This window comes from Mesoplodon bidens (assembly GCF_964165515.1).
Source record: "Mesoplodon bidens genome assembly, chromosome: 4".
Classification (NCBI taxonomy): domain Eukaryota; kingdom Metazoa; phylum Chordata; class Mammalia; order Artiodactyla; family Ziphiidae; genus Mesoplodon; species Mesoplodon bidens.
In genome coordinates, this window is record NC_138160.1 from 31877269 (window position 1) to 31897532 (window position 20264).

Here is a 20264-nt window from a genome sequence, read left to right on the forward strand (position 1 = left end):
TAAACTGTGGACATCATAGCAGGGTTCCTTTCCTGAAAGAATTCACAGCCTGATGTAGAGGGTATGGAAGTGAGGGGAACATAGGGTTGGCACAGCTCTCCCCTCAGTTTAACTGGTCCATGCCCGTTTACCCTTGGGAACTCTATCCAGATTCTCCTTCTTCCAAGGAAGCCTTCTATTGATATATTACACCCAAACTACCCTCACTTACATAATTTTAAAAAAAAGCAAAGCACATGCACATGTATTTTCTATTTACGGTATACATGGCAAAGATAGATATGTATAAAATATATGTTTTGGTTCATCAATCCTAACCTGTTCTTTGAGTCCTAAGATGACTCTTAATTAAGACTATGTACTATACTCTGTACTTACATCAGTGATTCTTACCCCAAGAATGTATCTGAATCCCCTGGGAAGGTTTTCAAAATGACAAATCCTCCACTAGGAAATTCTCACATTCACCCTCGCACCTCTAGAGTGGTATACCCCAATCTCCGAGGTAGAGTGGGGAAAGAAGAGGGGAATAACAGAGGAATGTACTTTGAAAATTCTTCCTGGAGGATTCTGAAATAGCCCAGCCCCACCCGGTTGATTATTACTGCCTTAGAAGTATAGGATTAACTCCATTTCAGTCAAAGCCATTTTAGTGATAATTTTTACCTTCCACTTCCATCCCATACTAGCTGTTGGGTAACATGTCGTCTACAGAACATGTATACTGTATTCCACCATTCTCCTTCCTGGATGTATAGAATATACCAGATGGAAGTCTCTCTGTTCAGCAGAGTCCCCAGAGTGTTGTAAGGTGCTCCTGCTAGCTCCAGAACCTGCCAGGTTAACTAAACTGTTTAATACAGATTAATGTTTTCTTATTGTTTGAGGATTGTGGGGATGTGTAACCTTTTTTTTAAAGACTAAAAGGAAAAAGGTGAGTCTTACAAAGTTCTTCCAGTATAAGCAGGTCTCCAATCCAGCCAGTTGTGGATTAGTGCACCTGCCAAAAGTTGGGTTTCAGAGTCAGGGTTGCTGGGGAGAGAATGGGGATTTTTATTGAATTCTCCACTCACCTTGCTTGCATCTGGTAGTGATTCCTTATTGGACCCAGGGGGTTGAGGCAGGTCTCAGCTGCGGACACTGGGGAAAAAGAACAGCAAAGATATTACTTATATGAGTTTTGGCTTTCATTATGCACAGGAATTAGTTAGTAGCCCTATAGAAATACTTCAAAGGTGATTCTTTAAAGAATATTCATTATACTTTAAATGGCTTGGAAAAGCTATACTCCCCAGCAAGGTGAAGAATGATAGCCACAGGTAGAGTTACACTGGAGGGAAAGGAATCATATTGGCTCACTCTCATTAATGTTAATGGATAGTTTCACCCACACACTAGTGGGAAAAAGAATCTGTTGTGAACTGAACTATTTTCAGTCCTGGTGGTTGCTAAATTAATATCTTCTTAAGAAGTCAAGTTATGCTCAGATATACCACAGGGAAACTACCATCTGCTCTAAAGTCACTCTTTAGAGAAGATTCTCCAGGGTTCCTTCTAGCCTGCAGATGCTACATCAATCTGGAAAGTAATTTCTAGGAAGCTAGTTCATTATCATGTATCTTTCTACTGTTCTCACAGCTATGGCTCTCAAGCTCCCTAGTTAAAAAGTAAAATGTGTTGTGTGCATCCCCTTCCCTCCTTCCTTCCCTCCTGCCTCCTTCCTTTCTCTCTCTCTCCCTCCATCCCCCGCCTCCCTCTCTCCCTTCCTTTTCTTATAGTTATACACTAAGTTTTGCAAACTCTAAACTTGGGGCTGGTTCTTTTTTGCAAAATTTACTTTCTGCCTTTTTTTTTTCCTTTCTCATTCCTCTATCAGGTGATGATACATTAAAATTATGGGACATCCGACAGTTTAATAAGCCACTTTTTTCAGCCTCGGGTCTTCCCACCATGTTCCCAATGTAAGTAGCATATTTTTAATATTCGATAAGCACAAGAGAATGGAAAAGTAATTTTTTCATCTTCATGTTAATTTATAGTATGTGTCTTAGATTTTCTAGAAAAGCGACTTGAAGAGTGATTGAAATAGGTTTTTTGAAAGATTAATTTTTATTTTTCCTTTCATTTTGTACATTCTTCAGAATATAAAATTTTATTTTTGAAGTTGAAATGATGGCTGTTCATGTATTTGTGTTGTGAATATATATATTGTATGCACACATAGGTCTTGGGGTAGTAAAAACATTTTAAAGGGTTGAATTGTTCTTTTAATAGTGTATAAATGACAGAATAGGCCTGTCTTTTATTTGTTTTCTTTTAAAATTTGAATCCTCATACCATTAAAGCAATTCTTCATAGTTACTGAATATTATATGTAATTTTCTCAATTTTTTCTTATCATCATTTCAGTCAATAATTCGGTAACCGTCACTTATTCAGACTGTCTTGCTCTGGGTAGCTGAACACTGTTATCTGCATTCTACTAAGTTGATAACTGAAGCTTTAAAGATTTTTCTGCAAACAGCTGGGGTTGGGATTTGATCTCTAAGTCCTACAATTGGTGCCTAAGCAAAAATTTCTATTTTGGTAGAAATAAAATTTCTCATCTGTATTAAATAATGACCAACAAGGAGAGTGTGAAGGTAATGGAAGCAGCAAATGGAGGAAGCTGTATAATATCAGAGCACTAACTCTGACACAGTCTATTGCCCATGGCATTTATCTGTTAAAACAAACAGATGGATAAACAAACATGAATTTATAGCCGATACGAATTTTTTGAGCCTATGCCTGCTGCAAGTAATGATAACTAGATAGCGTCTTTGGCTCATGTCTTAGATTATTCACAGTCAGGTGGCCAGACCTCTCATCACAAGGGCTGTTGAATCAGAGCCATCAATTAGGTTCCAGCGGTACAAGCTGCTCCTCATTTCATGGTGCTTGACTTGACAAAACTCAAACTGTTTGAGAGGGAGTGCTGATAAAAATAGTTCCCAAACTGATCAAAATAATCACTACTTAGGCATTAGTCATATACTGTCTACTTGCGTATAGACAGGATCAATGTCTATATTGAGTTTTTCCCACATGTTATTTACATCAAAAGATATTATAATGTATAGAAATTAGAGCACAGATTCTGGAGTCAGGCTGTCTAAGTTCGAATCCCAGGTGTACCACTTACTTTTGTGACCTTGGACAAGGTTTATTTAACCTCTTTCTGCCTCAGTTTCCTAATCAGTAAAATGGGGATAATAGTATCTACTTCATAGGATTATTGTGAGTATTAAGTGAATTAATAAAAGTGCCTGACTTACTATAAACCCTATGTAAGAGTTGTCTCTTATTACAGTGAGGTTGTTTATATTTTAACTCATTATCACTGCACTGTTGTGGCATCATAAGCCTATACTTATAAACTCTTTTTGTCTGTAGGACTGACTGCTGTTTCAGTCCAGATGATAAGCTCATAGTCACCGGTACGTCTGTTCAAAGGGGATGTGGCAGCGGCAAACTTGTTTTCTTTGAGCGCAGGACTTTCCAAAGGGTGTATGAAATAGACATCACAGATGCGGTATGTGTGTTCTTTCCTCCCAGCCTTGAGAATGAAGTGAAGTTTGCCTCTTAGCCATTTTTGGTTTTGGTTTTGGTTTTGAAATAGAACATAAGTTCTTGCCCTTACAGTACAGGGGTAGCTGCTTTTTTTCTCCAACACAGGAATTATTAGTACATTGCAGACTGGCTTATCTACACTTTTCCCTCCCCAACCCAATATTTCCTATAGGCCCACACTTTAGTCAGAATTTCAGCTGGGCCTGGGATGTTTACCCGCTCTGCCAACCAATTTGAGGTGAGAAGAAGCTGATCTTCATGTAACATACAGAAAGGAGCTTCCCACAGTGTGCATGTTTGTAAGGATTCAGGGATTATGGACAGAAGTGAAACGTTATGCACACGGAATGTGATGAAGTGTATCATTGTTTGAAAACTTTGACAGAATTCTCCTTGTTAGAGTTGTCATTAAGGTAAGACTCAGCTTCCACTGAGGTTAATATCTATTTAGTTATTAGAAGTTTAAAACATTTCAGATTTAACTTTCACATCTGGAAAAAACCCCTTTCGTTTTCTTTACATATTTATGTAAGCACTAAAACACCAGCATGTGTGCATTCATTCATTCATTCATTCATGTCTAGAGACTGGAGCAGTATGTAATACAGTAATAGTGAAGATTCCCAGAGGAAAATCTGAGTTCCTTTAAAGTCTTTGAAAGTATGTATTATTATTTAGATGGTAAGGCAAATCATTGTTATTTTTCGAGTATGAAACAGGCCAATTAATGTCTGTGCAAATTTTCTTTGGCTCATAGTCAAATCCTTTAGTAATATCCTATATCTTAAACAGCACTCTTATGTAGGTTTCTCCGGTTGTTTCAGCTCTACGTAAACAGTTGAGACATATTATGTACTTAAATGATTCAGACAATTGAACAACTGTTTTTAAATCACCAGCAAAAAGCTCCTATCTCTAATGTTTTAATATTACTGTGGAGTCTTAAGTTGTAGGCACTAAATTTGAAACCATGGTATAGAGACAATGAACTAACAATGAGACTAATTCTAGATGAGTACTTTAAGTTTTATAGATTCTAATCTCATGACATAATTTGAAATGTGCCAACACTAATAATACTTTTTTTGGGTGCATCCAGGAGCCAACTAAAACACTAGAATCAAAGAAAAACACTCTTGACTCTATCAACTTTAATCTCAAAAAATAAAATTATTATAATTGGTTGTTCCAGAAGTAAGCTGTTTTTTTTTAATGCCTCTCAACGACTATACATCTCAGTATTACTCATGGGGTTGTGTTTTTAAATTATAATTTAAATTGAAATGTAATTAAATTAAGGGATATAGAAGTATGATTGTACTTTTAAAGACATGTGGATGTCATAAGTGTTGTGTTGCTCTGAATTGCTTTTCTAACTAGATGTTTTTCTCCATGGCACTTACCACCATCTCATCTATTATATATTTGTTTGTTTTTGTCTGTCTGCTTCCACCAGGATGTATGCTCATGAGGGCAGAAACTTTGTCTGTTTTGTTCACTGCAATATCCCCAATGCTCAGAACAGTGCCTGGCACATAGAAGGTTCTTGTTTATTGAATGAGTGAATGATATACTTGGGAAGTGCAAGTAATGCATACTGTAGAGCACAGGTGTGTCTTTGGAGAGTGAGGCAGGAGAGAAGTATCTGGAGATGGAAGGGTAAACTGACTTTGTATACCATAATAAAGTGACTTTATCTTATGGTTTTTTTTGTTTGTTTGTTTTTTGTTTTTTAAAGCAAAGGAATGACATATTCAGATCCAGGTCTTAGACGTTGATTTTTATTGAAGTGTGAAGGTTAGATTGACAAGACGTGGTATTTATTTGTATATGTATAATTTAGGAGACTGGGTCAGTGTTCCCTGCAATTAAAAGAAAACAAAAAAAGATAGCAGGTTTTAGAAGAAAGGCAGCGAGTCTGTTGTTGCTATGTTGAACTTGAAGTACCTTTAGGACCTCTGGGTGATCTCGAGATGTTCAGTGGGCAGGTGGGTAGATAACTTTGGTGCTTAGAAGAAAGAGGACACAGTTTTGGGAGGAGTATTTATAGTTCAGAATTGAAATGTTGGTTGCTGATTAGTTTGATCACAGAAAGGGCATCAAGGATGGAGAAGATGAGCCCTAGGAAACCAAAGCATTTAAGGGACGAGCAAGTGAAGAGATGCAAAGAGTGAGGTCATTGAGGAAACAGAATTGATCATATATTGAATTACCTTAGAAAAGTCAGAAAACTGATTTTGAGACCCATTTTAATAGATGGATGAAGAGAGAACTCCAAATAGGGACAAAACCACTCACCTTAAAGTGGCCTTTTAAATCATTGATTTAGGATTTGTTTGTCTTTTTTTGGTTGTTAGCATCAGACAGCATTGTTTTCTGTTTATATTGTAGAACAGTATGCTAAAGGGACTTTAAACTGCCCCTTTGATCCCTATTTTCTCAAGTTTTAAGTCTTCTTGGAATGTCGAAAAATAAACATTCATTCTTTGGGATGGATAAAGAGGGTGGACACTTTGCTAGAGGAGCCAAAAAACACCTCTTTTATTTAATTGTATTTTTGTTATTAAAAGCCAGGATTGTCATTTCTTTTGGAAACACCACACTCTGCTATAATAAGGTACTTACTGTATTGAGTTTTAATTTAGCTAAAGGCAGCATCTCATATTCTTAATATCAACATTTAGTTGTTTGCTTGTTTGACTAGGCACAGGCAATGGTGCTGTTAGGTCTATCCTAAGGCCATTTACTTCAGTAAAGTATGATTGACTGCATTTTCCCACACCCTTTTCTAAAACTAAATAAATTCCTAGATAGTTATATTCTGGAATGCCAAGCTCAATATAGATAGGGAGCCAAACATTGTTTTCAGTTAGGGAATGTTAACAATCTATACGATTAATTTCCTAATAACTAAAAACTGTCCTACAGTCTTCACAATAAATAGCTTTTTAAAATATAACAATTATATTTTCCATATTTAGTTTTGAAACAAACTTTAAAAATGGTTTTAATTACACTCTCTGCATTGTCATATGCTCTGAAAATTTTTCTTTCTCTGTTCAGTTTAGAGACTCTGAACACTCTTCGCTAGGAGATGACAAATGTTTAACATTTACTATTTTTACTGTGTGATGTTTGTATACATTTTACAATTCTGCTGAAATTATTTTTAGGTGTTTCCTTTTCCTAGTCCAATTTCGTTTCCTCAAGTTTAAAAAAAATGCATATCCTCATTTATCATCTACTTCGTTGTAATTTGAATAATGTGCTTAGCCTCTTTTCTAAGATAAATTCCAGAATATAATTTGATCTTGAATTTAAAAGCTCGCCTTTGTCTTTGTGTAGATGGAACCCTAGAATGTTTATATATTGTGTAAAAAGCTTCCATTACTCTATTTTATGTGAAAAAGCGTAGGAGAGAAGGAATGGACTAAGTGTAATTTGGAGATGACCTCTCACTTTTTTAAAAGGTAATTATGTTTAGAAGAAACATAGAAATTTTAAAGTCTTTTCAAAGTTCCAGTTATTTCAGGAAATGCTGTGAAATAACATTCAAAACTATTATTAGCTTAGTGATTTTTCATCAAACTATGCTTTGTTGCAAAATGATTAATAGAATTTCCTTTTTTGCTAATATAAATCAAGGGATGTGGTTTATGCAATTGTACTAGTATATTACCACTTATACTCTTTAACCCAAGCATAGTGAAATGAAGTTGTTTTGACCTGGTATTAAGATGGTGGCCTCTTCACCTCAGTTGCTTTGGGCAGTAATTTAAGAGAGAGCAGACATTCCCTTGTGTAGAGAGAAGGAAAAGGTGGAAAGGAAAACAGCCAGAAATTTCACACTTGGTCCCAACTTCTCTTCTAATTTGTTTACGAAGTTTGGTGAGGGATCTCTGTTTCTGTAAACAATGAACAAAGTGAAGAGAAGAAAGAGAAAAACTAAACCTTTATTTTTAAAACATAGCTATAGCATTTAGCACGGCTACTGAACAGAAGGGAAGGGAAATTTGCTTTGGCATTTTCAACTAGACTCCCGTAGGCATTTCAAAGTTGATTGAGAATCCTGGTGCCCATATAAGAAAGATAATAGTAAAGGTGTTTTAAGGAAGAAAAAAACTCATTTATGATCATCTAGAGAATATTTGATTATCTTTAGGAATGTTTTTTAACCATTGAAGAGAATAGATAGCAAAGAACAAGGAGTATCTTAGAGTTTTGTTTCTTTCTACCACTACTTGTTCTCTGCAATATCCCTTTCCTGTGGGAGATGAAATCTGGATTATGCACACTTACTTACTGCCTACCTACCTACAGGCTGTATCTCTGCCCCTTACTATCATGGGTATTGGTTGAAAAATACATAATTATTGTTAAAGTTATGTTAATTAAGTAATAGTTTATATATTTACCAAAAGGTGGGGAAAGTTTCTTATTTCAGACCTACTTATCCTATTACAGAGATAGCCTACTGCATATATTGAGGAGAAGGTAAGGTCCATATTGTGTAAAAAAAAAAGAGATTTCTTTAAAAGAACAAAAATTTCCATAAAAATACCAACTGTCTTTCCTTCTTTATATAGTTAGGTGAAGTTCTGAAGAGAACTTGAGTTCACATTATTTTTCTAAACTCGTATCTTATCACATTACCCATAGATTATACTGAGATATAACCTTTAAATTAATGAATTTTGATGTCCAAGAAAATTGCTATATGTGTCAATATATAAAATGACATATCACATATAAAATGAAAGGATTAGCACTTCCATTTCACATAAAAAGTTTTTGTGTTCTTATTAGGAGAGAATATTGATATTTTAAATCCAAAGACATTGAATAAGTATAAATGGATATAATGGGGCCATGAAATAATAGACCCTTCATGAATCTAGCTATGTATCTTAATTAATAAGTGTAAGGGACATGCTGACTCTTCAGACTACAATCACCCCATGTTATTTGTACATGTGAATGAGAGCAGAAAGGTCATTCAAATTAATGGATATTCCAAGGAGTCCTCAGAATTGGCTTTGGAATGTGTCTTTGTTCTTATATTTGAATACAGATAACGACTAATATGGGAATTTACTTCAAACTTAATGAATTAATGAAGCTGTGTCTGTGAAAGCTTGTCTCTGAAGGAGCTGAAGAACTCAACTGTTCTTCCATTTTGTACTGGGAATAGACTAATGATCTGTCTTACTGATATAAAGTCCCAGCTCAGTCCGAATCACACGTCTTTAAGCGTTTTCTAGAAATAAAGGATTCAAGCGGTGTCTTTGCCCAGTCAGGATCGCATAAGGAATAGTAGTACACAGAGAGAACTTGAGTTATATGCAGTGCAAATGCCAACTGAAAATAAGCTTGAAAGAAAGACTATATTTGGCATTTATCTGCTTTCTAAAATATGGTGAAACCTTTTTAATGTGAAGCACAAGGGGATGGAAAAAAATGGGCTTTGAGTTAACTAGCGTTCCATTATCTGACTTTTATTAAAGAGCAATCAGGCAGCTGGTTGGCTAGGGAATAACAGTTGCTTTGAATTATGTATTATTTTGAATAAAGCAATATCAGCTTAATGAAATTCACTTTCTTGGGAGGATTAAACAATGTAGATTCTAGGTGGGTTCTGATTAGTATGTTTGTATTTAGTAAAGTATGTCTGTTTTCCCACTGCCAAATGATAAGACAATATACTCAGGGTAGGTTTATTGAGCATTTGCTCATCGGCAACTAAAAGGGTGTGTGAGCACTGCGTGTTTCCTGGTCTTCTGAATATTTCTTCTTTCTTGGTCAATGAATATTTGATAGGGAACCTGGGAGTAAATAGATGATCATGGAGTTTTAGTGTAAATTTGCCAGCACAGCAGTTACAAGGTTCTTTTTCTAACACTACCTTTTCCCAGGGTCCTGAGCCTGGTTATTAGGACAATGTTTTACTGTCAGGAAGCACAATGGTCAGTGTTACTTTCTGTAAGAATATTTTTAAATTAATTTTTATTGGAGTATAGTTGCTTTACAATGTTGTGTTAGCTTCTACTGCACAGCAAAATGAATCAGCCATAAATATACATATATCCCCTCCATTTTGGACACAAAGTGCATTAAGTAGACTTCCCTGTGCTATACAGTATGTTCCCATCAGTTGTCTATTTTATACATAGTATCAATAGTGTATATGTGTCAATCCCCATCTCCCAATTCCTCCCACCCCACCCCTTTCCCCCTTGGTATCCATACATTTGTTCTCTACGTCTGTGTCTCTGGTCTGCTTGGCAATTAAGGTCACCTATACCATTTTTCTGGATTCCACATATATGCATTAATATACGATATTTGTTTTTGTGACTTACTTCACTCTGTATGACACTCTTTAGGTCCATCCACGTCTCTACAAATGACCCAGTTTCGTTCCTTTTTGTGGCTGAGTAATATTCCATTGTTTGTGTGTACCACATCCATATCCATTCTTTTTTTTTTTTCATACCCATTCTTTATCCATTCCTTTGTTGATGGACATTTAGGTTTTCTTTAAGTAGCAAAGGAAAGAGATGCCATTGGGCTATGATGGAAAAAAATATTGCATTTTTACCACTTCTGTGATTTGACTTACTAAACCCTTTCTTCAGATTCAGTAACTGGAACTCAGCTAGAGTCCCCTGCTAAGTTAGCCTCACAGTGTCCAGGATGGGGCTAGTGTCCATAAGATGTGATTAAATTACTTTTCATTGCACCTAAAGGTATCATGCTATGGATGTTCCAGGACAGTAGTTCTCAGGATTTAAAGAGTGCAGTTGAGTGTTCATCTGTAGGCACGTGAGAATAGAGAGGAAAGAAACCACCAATTTCATGATGGTTTAACTGTTAATATGTACCTTATCAAGTCCTAAAATATTTTATGTAGGGGAAATGAAAGGAACAAGCTTAGTGCTGGTTATTTTTTATTATTTTTAAAGTGTACAGTTCTGTGATTTTTAACCCCTATAGATTCCTGTAGTTCCATCAATACAATCAGGATACAGAACAGTTAGTTCCATCACCCCCTAAAAACTCCTTTGTGCCATCCCTCTATAGTCACCCTCTTACCCCCCCCCCTCGCTCTCCACTCCTTATCCCTGGCATTCACTGGTCTGTTCTCCATCACTACAGTGTTGACTTTTCGAGAATGTCATACAAATGGACTCATATAGTGTGTAACCTTTTTAGATCAACTTCTTTCAGCAGAATCCTTTGAGACTCATCCAGGTTAGTTGTGCGTATCAATAACTTGTTACATTTTATTGTTGAATAGTATTCCACTGTATGGCTGTAGCACAGTTTTTTTCATCTACTAAAGGACATTTGATTATTTCTAATTTTTGGAGGTCACGGATGGAGCTGCTGTAAGCATTCATATAGAGGTTTTTGTGTGAATGTAAGTTTTCTTTTCTCTAGGGCAAATACCTAAGAGTAGGCTTGCTGGGTCATGTAGTGAGTGTATATTTACTTTTATAAGAAACTGCCAAGCCATCTTCAGAAACAATGTCATTTTGTATTCCCACCAACAGTGTCTGTGTTTTTTACTTGCTCTGCATCCTCACCAACACTTTGTATTGTAACATTTTTTATTTTATACATTCTGATATGTATGTGGAGTGGTTATAATTTGAATTTTCCTCATAGCCAGTGATGTTGAATATCTTCATGTGTCCATTTTCCATGGTTGTATTCTCTTGGGTGAAATGCCTCTTCAAGTCTTTTGCTCAGTTTTAAATGAGGTTGTTTGTTTCTTACTATTAATTTTGAGATTCCTCTATATATTCTAGATACAAAGTTCTTGGGATATTCTCTGCCAGTCTGTTGCTTGTTTTTTTCTTTTTCTTAATAGAGTCTTTTACAAGGCAAAATACATTATTTTTTAACATCTTTATTGGAATATAATTGCTTTACAATGCTGTTAGTTTCTGCTTTATAACAAAGTGAATCAGCTATACATATACTTATGTCCGCATATCTCCTCCCTCTTGCATCTCCCTCCCACCCTCCCTATCCCACCCCTCTAGGTGGTCACAAAGCACCGAGCTGATCTCCCTGTGTTATGAGGCTGCATCCCACTAGCTATCTGTTTTACGTTTAGTGTACATATGTCCATGCCACCCTCTCATTTTGTCACAGCTTACCCTTCCCCATCCTCATATCCTCAAGTCCATTTTCTAGTAGGTCTGTGTCTTTATTCCCGTCTTGCCCCTAGGTTCTCCATGACCATTTTTATTTTTTTTTTAGATTCTATATATATCTGTTAACATATGGTATTTGTTTTTCTCTTTCTAACTTACTTCACTTTGTATGACAGACTCTAGGTCCATCCACCTCACTACAAATAACTCAATTTTGTTTCTTTTTATGGCTGAGTAATATTCCATTGTAAATATATGTGCCACATCTTCTTTATCCATTCATCTGTTGATGGACACTTAGGTTGCTTCCATGTCCTGGCTGTTGTAAATAGAGCTGCAATGAACATTGTGGTCCATGACTCTTTTTGAATTACGGTTTTCTCAGGGTATATTATATGCCCAGTAGTGGGATTGCTGGGTCGTATGGTAGTTCTATTTTTAGTTTTTTAAGGAACCTCCATACTGTTCTCCATAGTAGCTGTATCAATTTACATTCCCACCAACAGTGCAAGAGGGTTCCCTTTTATCCACACCCTCTCCAGCATTTATTGTTTGTAGATTTTTTGATGATGGCCATGCTGACCGGTGTGAGATGACATTTTGTTGTAGTTTTGATTTTCATTTCTCTAGTGATTAATGATGTTGAGCATTCTTTCATGTGTTTGTTGGCAACCTGTATATCTTCTTTGGAGAAATGTCTATTTAGGTCTTCTGCCCATTTTTGGATTGGGTTGTTTGGTTTTTTTGATATTGAGCTGCATGAGCTGCTTGTAAATTTTGGAGATTAATCCTTTGTCAGTTGCTTCATTTGCTAATATTTTCTCCCATTCTGAGGGTTGTCTTTTCGTATTGTTTATGGTTTCCTTTGCTGTGCAAAAGCTTTTCAGTTTCATTCGGTCCCATTTGTTTATTTTTGTTTTTATTTGCATTTCTCTAGGATGTGGGTCAAAAAGGATCTTGCTGTGATGTATGTCATAGACTGTTCTGCCTGTGTTTTCCCCTAAGAGTTTGATAGTGTCTGGCCTTACATTTAGCTCTTTAATCCATTTTGAGTTTATTTTTGTGTATGGTCTTAGGGAGTGTTCTAATTTCATACTTTTACATGTACCTGTCCAGTTTTCCCAGCACCACTTATTGAAAAGGCTCTCTTTTCTCCACTGTGAATTCTTGCCTCCTTTATCAACGATAAGGTGACCATAGGTGCATGGGTTTATCTCTGGGCTTTCTATCCTGTTCCATTGATCTATATTTCTGTTTTTGTGCGAGTACCATACTACCTTGATTACTGTAGCTTTGTAGTATAGTCTGAAGTCAGGGAGCCTGATTCCTCCAACTCCGCTTTTCTTTCTCAAGATTGCTTTTGCTATTCGGGGTCTTTTGTAATTCCATACAAATTGTGAAATTTTTTGTTCTAGTTCTGTGAAAAATGCTAGTGGTAGTTTGATAGGGATTGCATTGAATCTGTAGATTGCTTTGTGTAGTATAGTCATTTTCACAATGTTGATTCTTCCAATCCAAGAACATGGTGTATCTCTCCATCTGTTTGTATCATCTTTAATTTCTTTCATCAGTGTCTTATAAGTTTCTGCATATAGGTCTTTTGTCTCCCATAGGTAGGTTTATTCCTAGATATTTTATTCTTTTTGTTGCAGTGGTAAATGGGAGCGTTTCCTTAATTTCACTTTCAGATTTTTCATCATTGGTGTATAGGAATGCTAGAGATTTCTGTGCATTACTTTTTTTTTTTTTTTTTTTTGCACGTTATGCGGGCCTCTCACTGTTGTGGCCTCTCCCGCCGCGGAGCACAGGCTCCGGACACGCAGGCTCAGCAGCCATGGCTCACGGGCCCAGCTGCTCCGTGGCATGTGGGATCCTCCCGGACCGGGGCACGAACCCATGTCCCCTGCATCGGCAGGCAGACTCTCAACCACTGCGCCACCAGGGAAGCCCCCTGTGCATTACTTTTGTATCCTGCTACTTTACCAAATTCATTCACTAGCTCTAGTAGTTTTCTGGTAGCATCTTTAGGATTCTCTATGTATAGTATCATGTCATCAGCAAACAGTGACAGCTTTACTTCTTCTTTTCCGATTTGGATTCCTTCTATTTCTTTTTCTTCTCTGATTGCTGTGGCTAAAACTTCCAAAATTATGTTGACTAATAGTGGTGAGAGTGGGCAACCTTGTCTTGTTTCTGATCTTAGTGGAAATGGTTTCAATTTTTCACCATTGAGGACGATGTTGGCTGTGGGTTTGTCATATATGGCCTTTACTATGTTGAGAAAAGTTCCCTCTATGCCTACTTTCTGGAGGGTTTTAATCATAAATGGGTGTTGAATTTTGTCAAAAGCTTTCTCTGCATCTATTGAGATGATCATATGGTTTTTCTCCTTCAGTTTGTTAATATGGTGTATCACATTGATTGATTTGCGTATATTGAAGAATCCTTGCATTCCTGGGATAAACCCCACTTGATCATGGTCTATGATCCTTTTAATGTGCTGTTGGATTCTTTTTGTTAGTATTTTGTTGAGGAATTTTGCATCTATGTTCCTCAGTGATATTGGCCTATAGTTTTATTTCTTTGTGACATCTTTGTCTGGTTTTGGTATCAGGGTGATGTTGGCCTCATAGAATGAGTTTGGGAGTGTTCCTCCCTCTGGTATATTTTGGAAGAGTTTGAGAAGGATAGGTGTTAGCTCTTCTCTAAATGTTTCGTAGAATTCACCTGTGAAGCCATATTGTCCTGGGCTTTTGTGTGTTGGAAGATTTTTAATCACAGTTTCAATTTCAGTGCTTTGATTGGTCTGTTTATATTTTCTATTTCTTCCTGGTTCAGTCTCGGAAGGTTGTGCATTTCTAAGAATTTGTCCATTTGTTCCAGGTTGTCCATTTTATTGGCATAGTGTTGCTTGTAGTAATCTCTCATGATGCTTTGTATTTCTGCAGTGTCAGTTGTTACTTCTCCTTTTTCATTTCTAATTCTATTGATTTGAGTCTTCTCCCTTTTTTTCTTGATGAGTCTGGCTAATGGTTTATCAATTTTGTTTATCTTCTCAAAGAACCAGCTTTTACTTTTATTGATCTTTGCTATTGTTTCCTTCATTTCTTTTTCATTTATTTCTGATCTGATCTTTATGATTTCTTTCCTTCTGTTAACTTGTGGGTTTTTTGTTCTTCTTTCTCTGATTGCTTTAGGTGTAAGATTAGGTTGTTTATCTGAGATGTTTCTTGTTTCTTAAGATAGGACTGTATTGCTATAAACTTCCCACTTAGAGTTGCTTTTGCTGCATCACATAGGTTTTGGGTCTTCGTGTTTTCATTGTCTTTTGTTTCTAGGTATTTTTTGATTTGCTCTTTGATTTCTTCAGTGATCTCTTGATTATTAAGTAGTGTATTGTTTAGCCTCCATGTGTTTGTATTTCTTACAGATTTTTTCTTACAGATTTTCTCGTGTAGTTGATATCTAGTCTCATAGCGTTGTGGTTGGAAAAGATAACTTGACACAATTTCAATTTTCTTAAATTTACCAAGGCTTGTTTTGTGACCCAAGATACGATCTATCCTGGAGAATGTTCCATGAGCACTTGAGAAGAATGTGTATTCTGTTGTTTTTGGATGGTATGTCCTATAATTATCACTTAAGTCCATCTTGTTTAATGTATCATTTAAAGCTTGTGTTTCCTTATTTATTTTCATTTTGGATGATCTGTCCATTGGTGAAAGTGGGGTGTTAAAGTCCCCTACTATGATTGTGTTACTGTCGATTTCCCCTTTTATGGCTGTTAGTATTTGCCTTATGTATTGAGGTGCTCCTATGTTGGGTGCACAAATATTTCCAATTGTTATATCTTCTTCTTGGATCGATTCCTTGATCATTATGTAGTGTCCTTCTTTGTCTCCTTTAATAGTCTTTATATTAAAGTCTATTTTGTCTGATATGAGAATTGCTACTGCTGCTTTCTTTTGATTTCCATTTGGGTGGAATATCTTTTTCCATCCCCTCACTTTCAGTCTGTATGTGTCCCTAGGTCTGAAGTGGGTGTCTTGTAGACAGCATATATACGGGCCTTGTTTTTGTATCCATTCAGCGGTCTATGTCTTTTGGTTGGAGCATTTAATCCATTTACATTTAAGGTAATTATCGATATGTTTGTTCCTATTCCCATTTTTTTAATTGTTTTGGGTTTGTTTTTGTAGGTCTTTTCCTCTCTTGTGTTTTCTGCCTAGAGAAGTTCCTTTAGCATTTGTTGTAAAGCTGGTTTGGTGGTGCTGAATTCTCTTAGCTCTTGCTTGTTTATAAAGGTTTTAATTTCTCCGTCAAATCTGAATGATATCCTTGCTGGGTAGAGTAATGTTGGTTGTAGGTTTTTCCCTTTCATCACTTTAAATATGTCCTGTGACTCCCTTCTGGCTTGCAGAGTTTCTGCTGAAAGATCATCTGTTAACCTTATGGGTATTCTGTTATATGTTATTTATGCGTTTCCTTTGCTGCTTTTAATGTTCTTTCTTTGTATTTAATTTTTGATAGTTTGATTAACATGTGTGTTGGTGTGTTTTCTCCTTGGATTTATCCTGTATGGGACTCTCTGTGCTTCCTGGACTTGATTAACTATTTCCTTTCCCATATTAGGGAAGTTTTCAACTATAATCTCTTCAAATATTTTCTCAGTCACTTTCTTTTTCTCTTCTTCTTCTGGGACCCCTATAATTCAAATGTTGGTGCATTTAATGTTGTCCCAGAGGTCTCTGAGACTGTCCTCAATTCTTTTCATTCTTTTTTCTTTATTCTGCTCTGCAGTAGTTATTTCCACTATTTTATCTTCCAGGTCGCTTATCTCTTTTTCTGCCTCAGTTATTCTGCTATTGAGCCCTTCTAGAGAATTTTTAATTTCTTTTATTGTGTTGTTCATCACTGTCTGTTTGCTCTTTAGTTCTTCTAGGTCCTTGTTAAATGTTTCTTGTATTTTCTGTATTCTATTTCCAAGAGTTTAGATCATCTTTACTATTGTTATTATGAATTCCTTTTCAGGTAGACTGCCTATTTCCTCTTCATTTGTTAGGTCTGGTGGGTTTTTGCCTTGCTCCTTCATCTGCTGTGTGTTTCTCTGTCTTCTCATTTTGCTTAACTTACTGTGTTTGGGGTCTCCTTTTCTCAGGCTGCAGGTTCGTAGTTCCCATTGTTTTTGGTGTCTGTCCACAGTGACTGAAGTTGATTCAGTGGGTTGTGTAGGCTTCCTGGTGGAGGGGACTAGTGCCTGTGTTCTGGTGGATGAGGCTGGTGGGCAGGTCCACATCTGGTGATGTGTTGGGGTGTCTGTGGCCTAGTTATGATTTTAGGCGGCCTCTCTGCTAATGGATGGGGTTGTGTTCCTGTCTTGCTAGTTGTTTGGCATAGGGTGTCCAGCACTGTAGCTTGCTGGTCGTTGAGTGAAGCTGGGTCTTGGCGTTGAGATGGAGATCTCTGGGAGATTTTCGCCATTTGATATTACATGGAGCTGGGAGGTCTTTTGTGGACCAATGTCCTGAACTTGGCTCTTCTGCCTCAGTGGCACAGCCCTGACGCCTGGCTGGAGCACCAAGAGCCTTTCATCCACCCGGCTCAGAGTAAAAGGGGGAAAAAAAGAGAAAGAAAGAATGAAGATAAAATAAAATAAAATAAAGGAAAGTTATTAAAATAAAGAATAATTAGTACGAAAAATTTTTAAGAATTAAGAAAAAAAACCAACAACGGACAGACAGAACCCAAAGACAAATGGTAAATGCAAAGCTATACAAACAAAATCACACCCGGAAGCATACACATACACACTCACAAAAAGAGAAAAAGGGAAAAAGAATATATATATCGTTGCTCCCAAAGTCCACCTCCTCAATTTGGGATGATTCGTTGTCTATTCAGGTATTCCACAGATGCAGGGTACATCAAGTTGATTGTGGAGATTTAATCCGCTGCTCCTGAGGCTGCTGGGAGAGATTTCACTTTCTCTCTTTGTTCGCACAACTCCAGGGGTTCAGCTTTGGATTTGGACCCGCCTCTGCCTGTAGATCGCCTGAGGGTGTCTGTTCTTCGCTCAGACAGGACGGGGTTAAAGGAGCCACTGATTCTGGGGGATGGCTCACTCAGGCCGCGGGGAGGGAGGGGTATGGATGCGGGGCGAGCCTACGGTGGCAGAGGCCAGCGTGACGTTGCACCAGCCTGAGGCGCGCCGTGCATTCTCCCGGGGAAGTTGTCCCTGGATCCCGGGACCCTGGCAGTGTCGGGCTGCACAGGCTCCCAGGTAGGGAGGTTGGATAGTGACCTGTGCTCCCACACAGGCTTCTTGGTGGCAGCAGCAGCCTTAATGTCTCACGCCCGTCTCTGAGGTCCGCGCTGATAGCCGCGGCTCGCACCCGTCTCTGGAGGTCCTTTAAGCGGCACTCTGAATCCCCTCTCCTCGCGCACCAGGCAACAAATAGGCAAGAAAGTCTTGCCTCTTGGGCAGCTCCAGACCTTTTCCTGGACACCCTCCCGGCTAGCTGTGGCGCACTAGCCTCTGCAGGCTGTGTTTACACAGCCAACCCCAGTCCTCTCCCTGGGATCCGAAGCCGGAGCCTCAGTTCTCATCCCCCGCCCTCCCCGGCGGGTGATCAGACAAGCCTCTCGGGCTGGTGAGTGCTGGTCGGCACTGATCCTCTCTGTGCGGGAATCTCTCCTCTTTTCCCTCCGCACCCCTGTGGCTGCGCGCTCCTCTGTGGCTCTGAAGCTTTCCCCCTCCCCCACCCGCAGTCTCTGTCCGAGAAGGGTGTTCCTGGTGTGTGGAAACCTTTCCTCCTTCACAGCTACCTCCCACTGGTGCAGGTCCCATCCCTGTTCTTTTGTCTCTGTTTTTTCTTTTTTCTTTTGCCCTACCCAGGTACGTGGGGAGTTTCTTGCCTTTTGGAAGGTCTGAGGTCTTCTACCAGCGTTTAGTAGGTGTTCTGTAGAAGCTGTTCCACATATAGATGTATTTCTGATGTATTTGTGGGGAGGAAGGTGATCTCTGCGTCTTACTCTTCCACCATCTTGAAGCTCCTCCAAAATACTTTAATTTTGATAAAGTCTAATTTATCATTTTTTAATTTTGTAGAATGTAGCTTTGGTGTCACATCTAAACTCCTTGACTGACTCCAGGTTACACAGATTTTCTTCTGTGTTTTCTTCTAAAAGTTCTGTGGTTTAATGTGGTTCATTTTGGGTGTGTGGTTTATTTTGAGATAATCTTTGTGTAATAGAGTAAGATATAGGTTGAATCAAGGCCAGGACTAGGGTCAGACTCCAGCACAAAATTGAAGGAGGTATCAAAAAACTCAGTAATCAAAGCAAATTAACATTTTAATGCAGTATTATGAAAAATAAGAATTAATGCATAAAATTCACGATGAGTAAAATTCCAGTGCTTTAAATAAAAATGGGATCGGTAACAGTGCTATGCCATGCTGTACTGAAGCCCGAGGCAAAAGGAAAATTCAGTTGAACTGAGGCTGCCTTAGTTTAAACTTTTGATCTTTTGTTCATTACAGGTTTTTTTGGTGGGGGGGGTGGATAGGGTGGAGTACCATAGTGGGGAAATAGTGAACTCACTGCTGCTTCAGTGATACTTTGAAGTCTGGGCTAATTCCCCGATCCACCTACTACTATTTAGTTTTCGGAATCCTGAAATTTAGGTTTTATAACTGCATTCAGAGGGAGAGACTGAGTGGAATGTGATCCCTGTATCTCACCCAGCACCAGGAGAATTTTTTTAATTAAAAAAATCATAACTGTGGTGGAAAACTATATGAAATAAATAATGAAATAGTACAAATTGCAGCAAATGTGCCTAGGAGGAAGCTCTAAGATCACTGCACATTTGCAAGGACATTCATATTATAGGAAATAAAATAATGTCTTTGATCCTATTGCGAGTCCCCTCTCCTACACTGGTGATAGGTTCCCTTCACATAAGTATGCCACAGGCAAAGCTGCTGGCTTTTGCTTCATCAGCTGCCATCTGGCATCAGGCATACGTTGCTCCGTGTCTCAATATTATCTTCCAGAGTCCATCTTCTTGCCTACCTGAGGACTACGGCTCAACTCTCCTATATGAAAATTAGACTTTTAACAGAAGAGTTTACAACCTCCCTAAGAGTTCATTTCTGTTTATGAAATCCCATACCATCGTATCTTTTTTTTTCATTATTTTTAGGCTCACATTCTCATGCTTAGAGCCCACATCCTTTACTCTAGTCCTCAAGGAATTGGAGAACAGCTGGTCAACATCCTCTATTTCCTTTAAGATTATAAAGTTGCTGTTCTGTCTTCTCTTGTCTAAGTGAACCAAACTTAGTTGTTGTTGTTTTAACATTTCCTTGTGGGTCATATTTTCTCAACACTTCTGTTATCTTTGGTACTCTTTTTCTCAGACATTTCTAGATTTTCCAGTGACCAAATTGGAGTAAGGGACTCCTTGGTGCCATGTGGGTGGGAAGG

The 20264-nt window shown here is 37.9% G+C and overlaps 1 protein-coding gene across 2 annotated transcripts in view; it reads left to right on the forward strand.

The window, feature by feature from the left end:
- The window catches only part of WDR70 (WD repeat domain 70), a 316067-nt gene that overhangs the window by 263461 nt on the left and 32342 nt on the right, over positions 1-20264 (forward strand). For both annotated transcript variants that reach the window (XM_081231053.1, XM_081231052.1), the window contains exons 12-13: positions 1877-1961; positions 3436-3574. In XM_081231053.1, coding sequence (XP_081087179.1) covers positions 1877-1961; positions 3436-3574 — 224 coding nt within the window. The remainder of the gene's footprint in view (positions 1-1876; positions 1962-3435; positions 3575-20264) is intronic.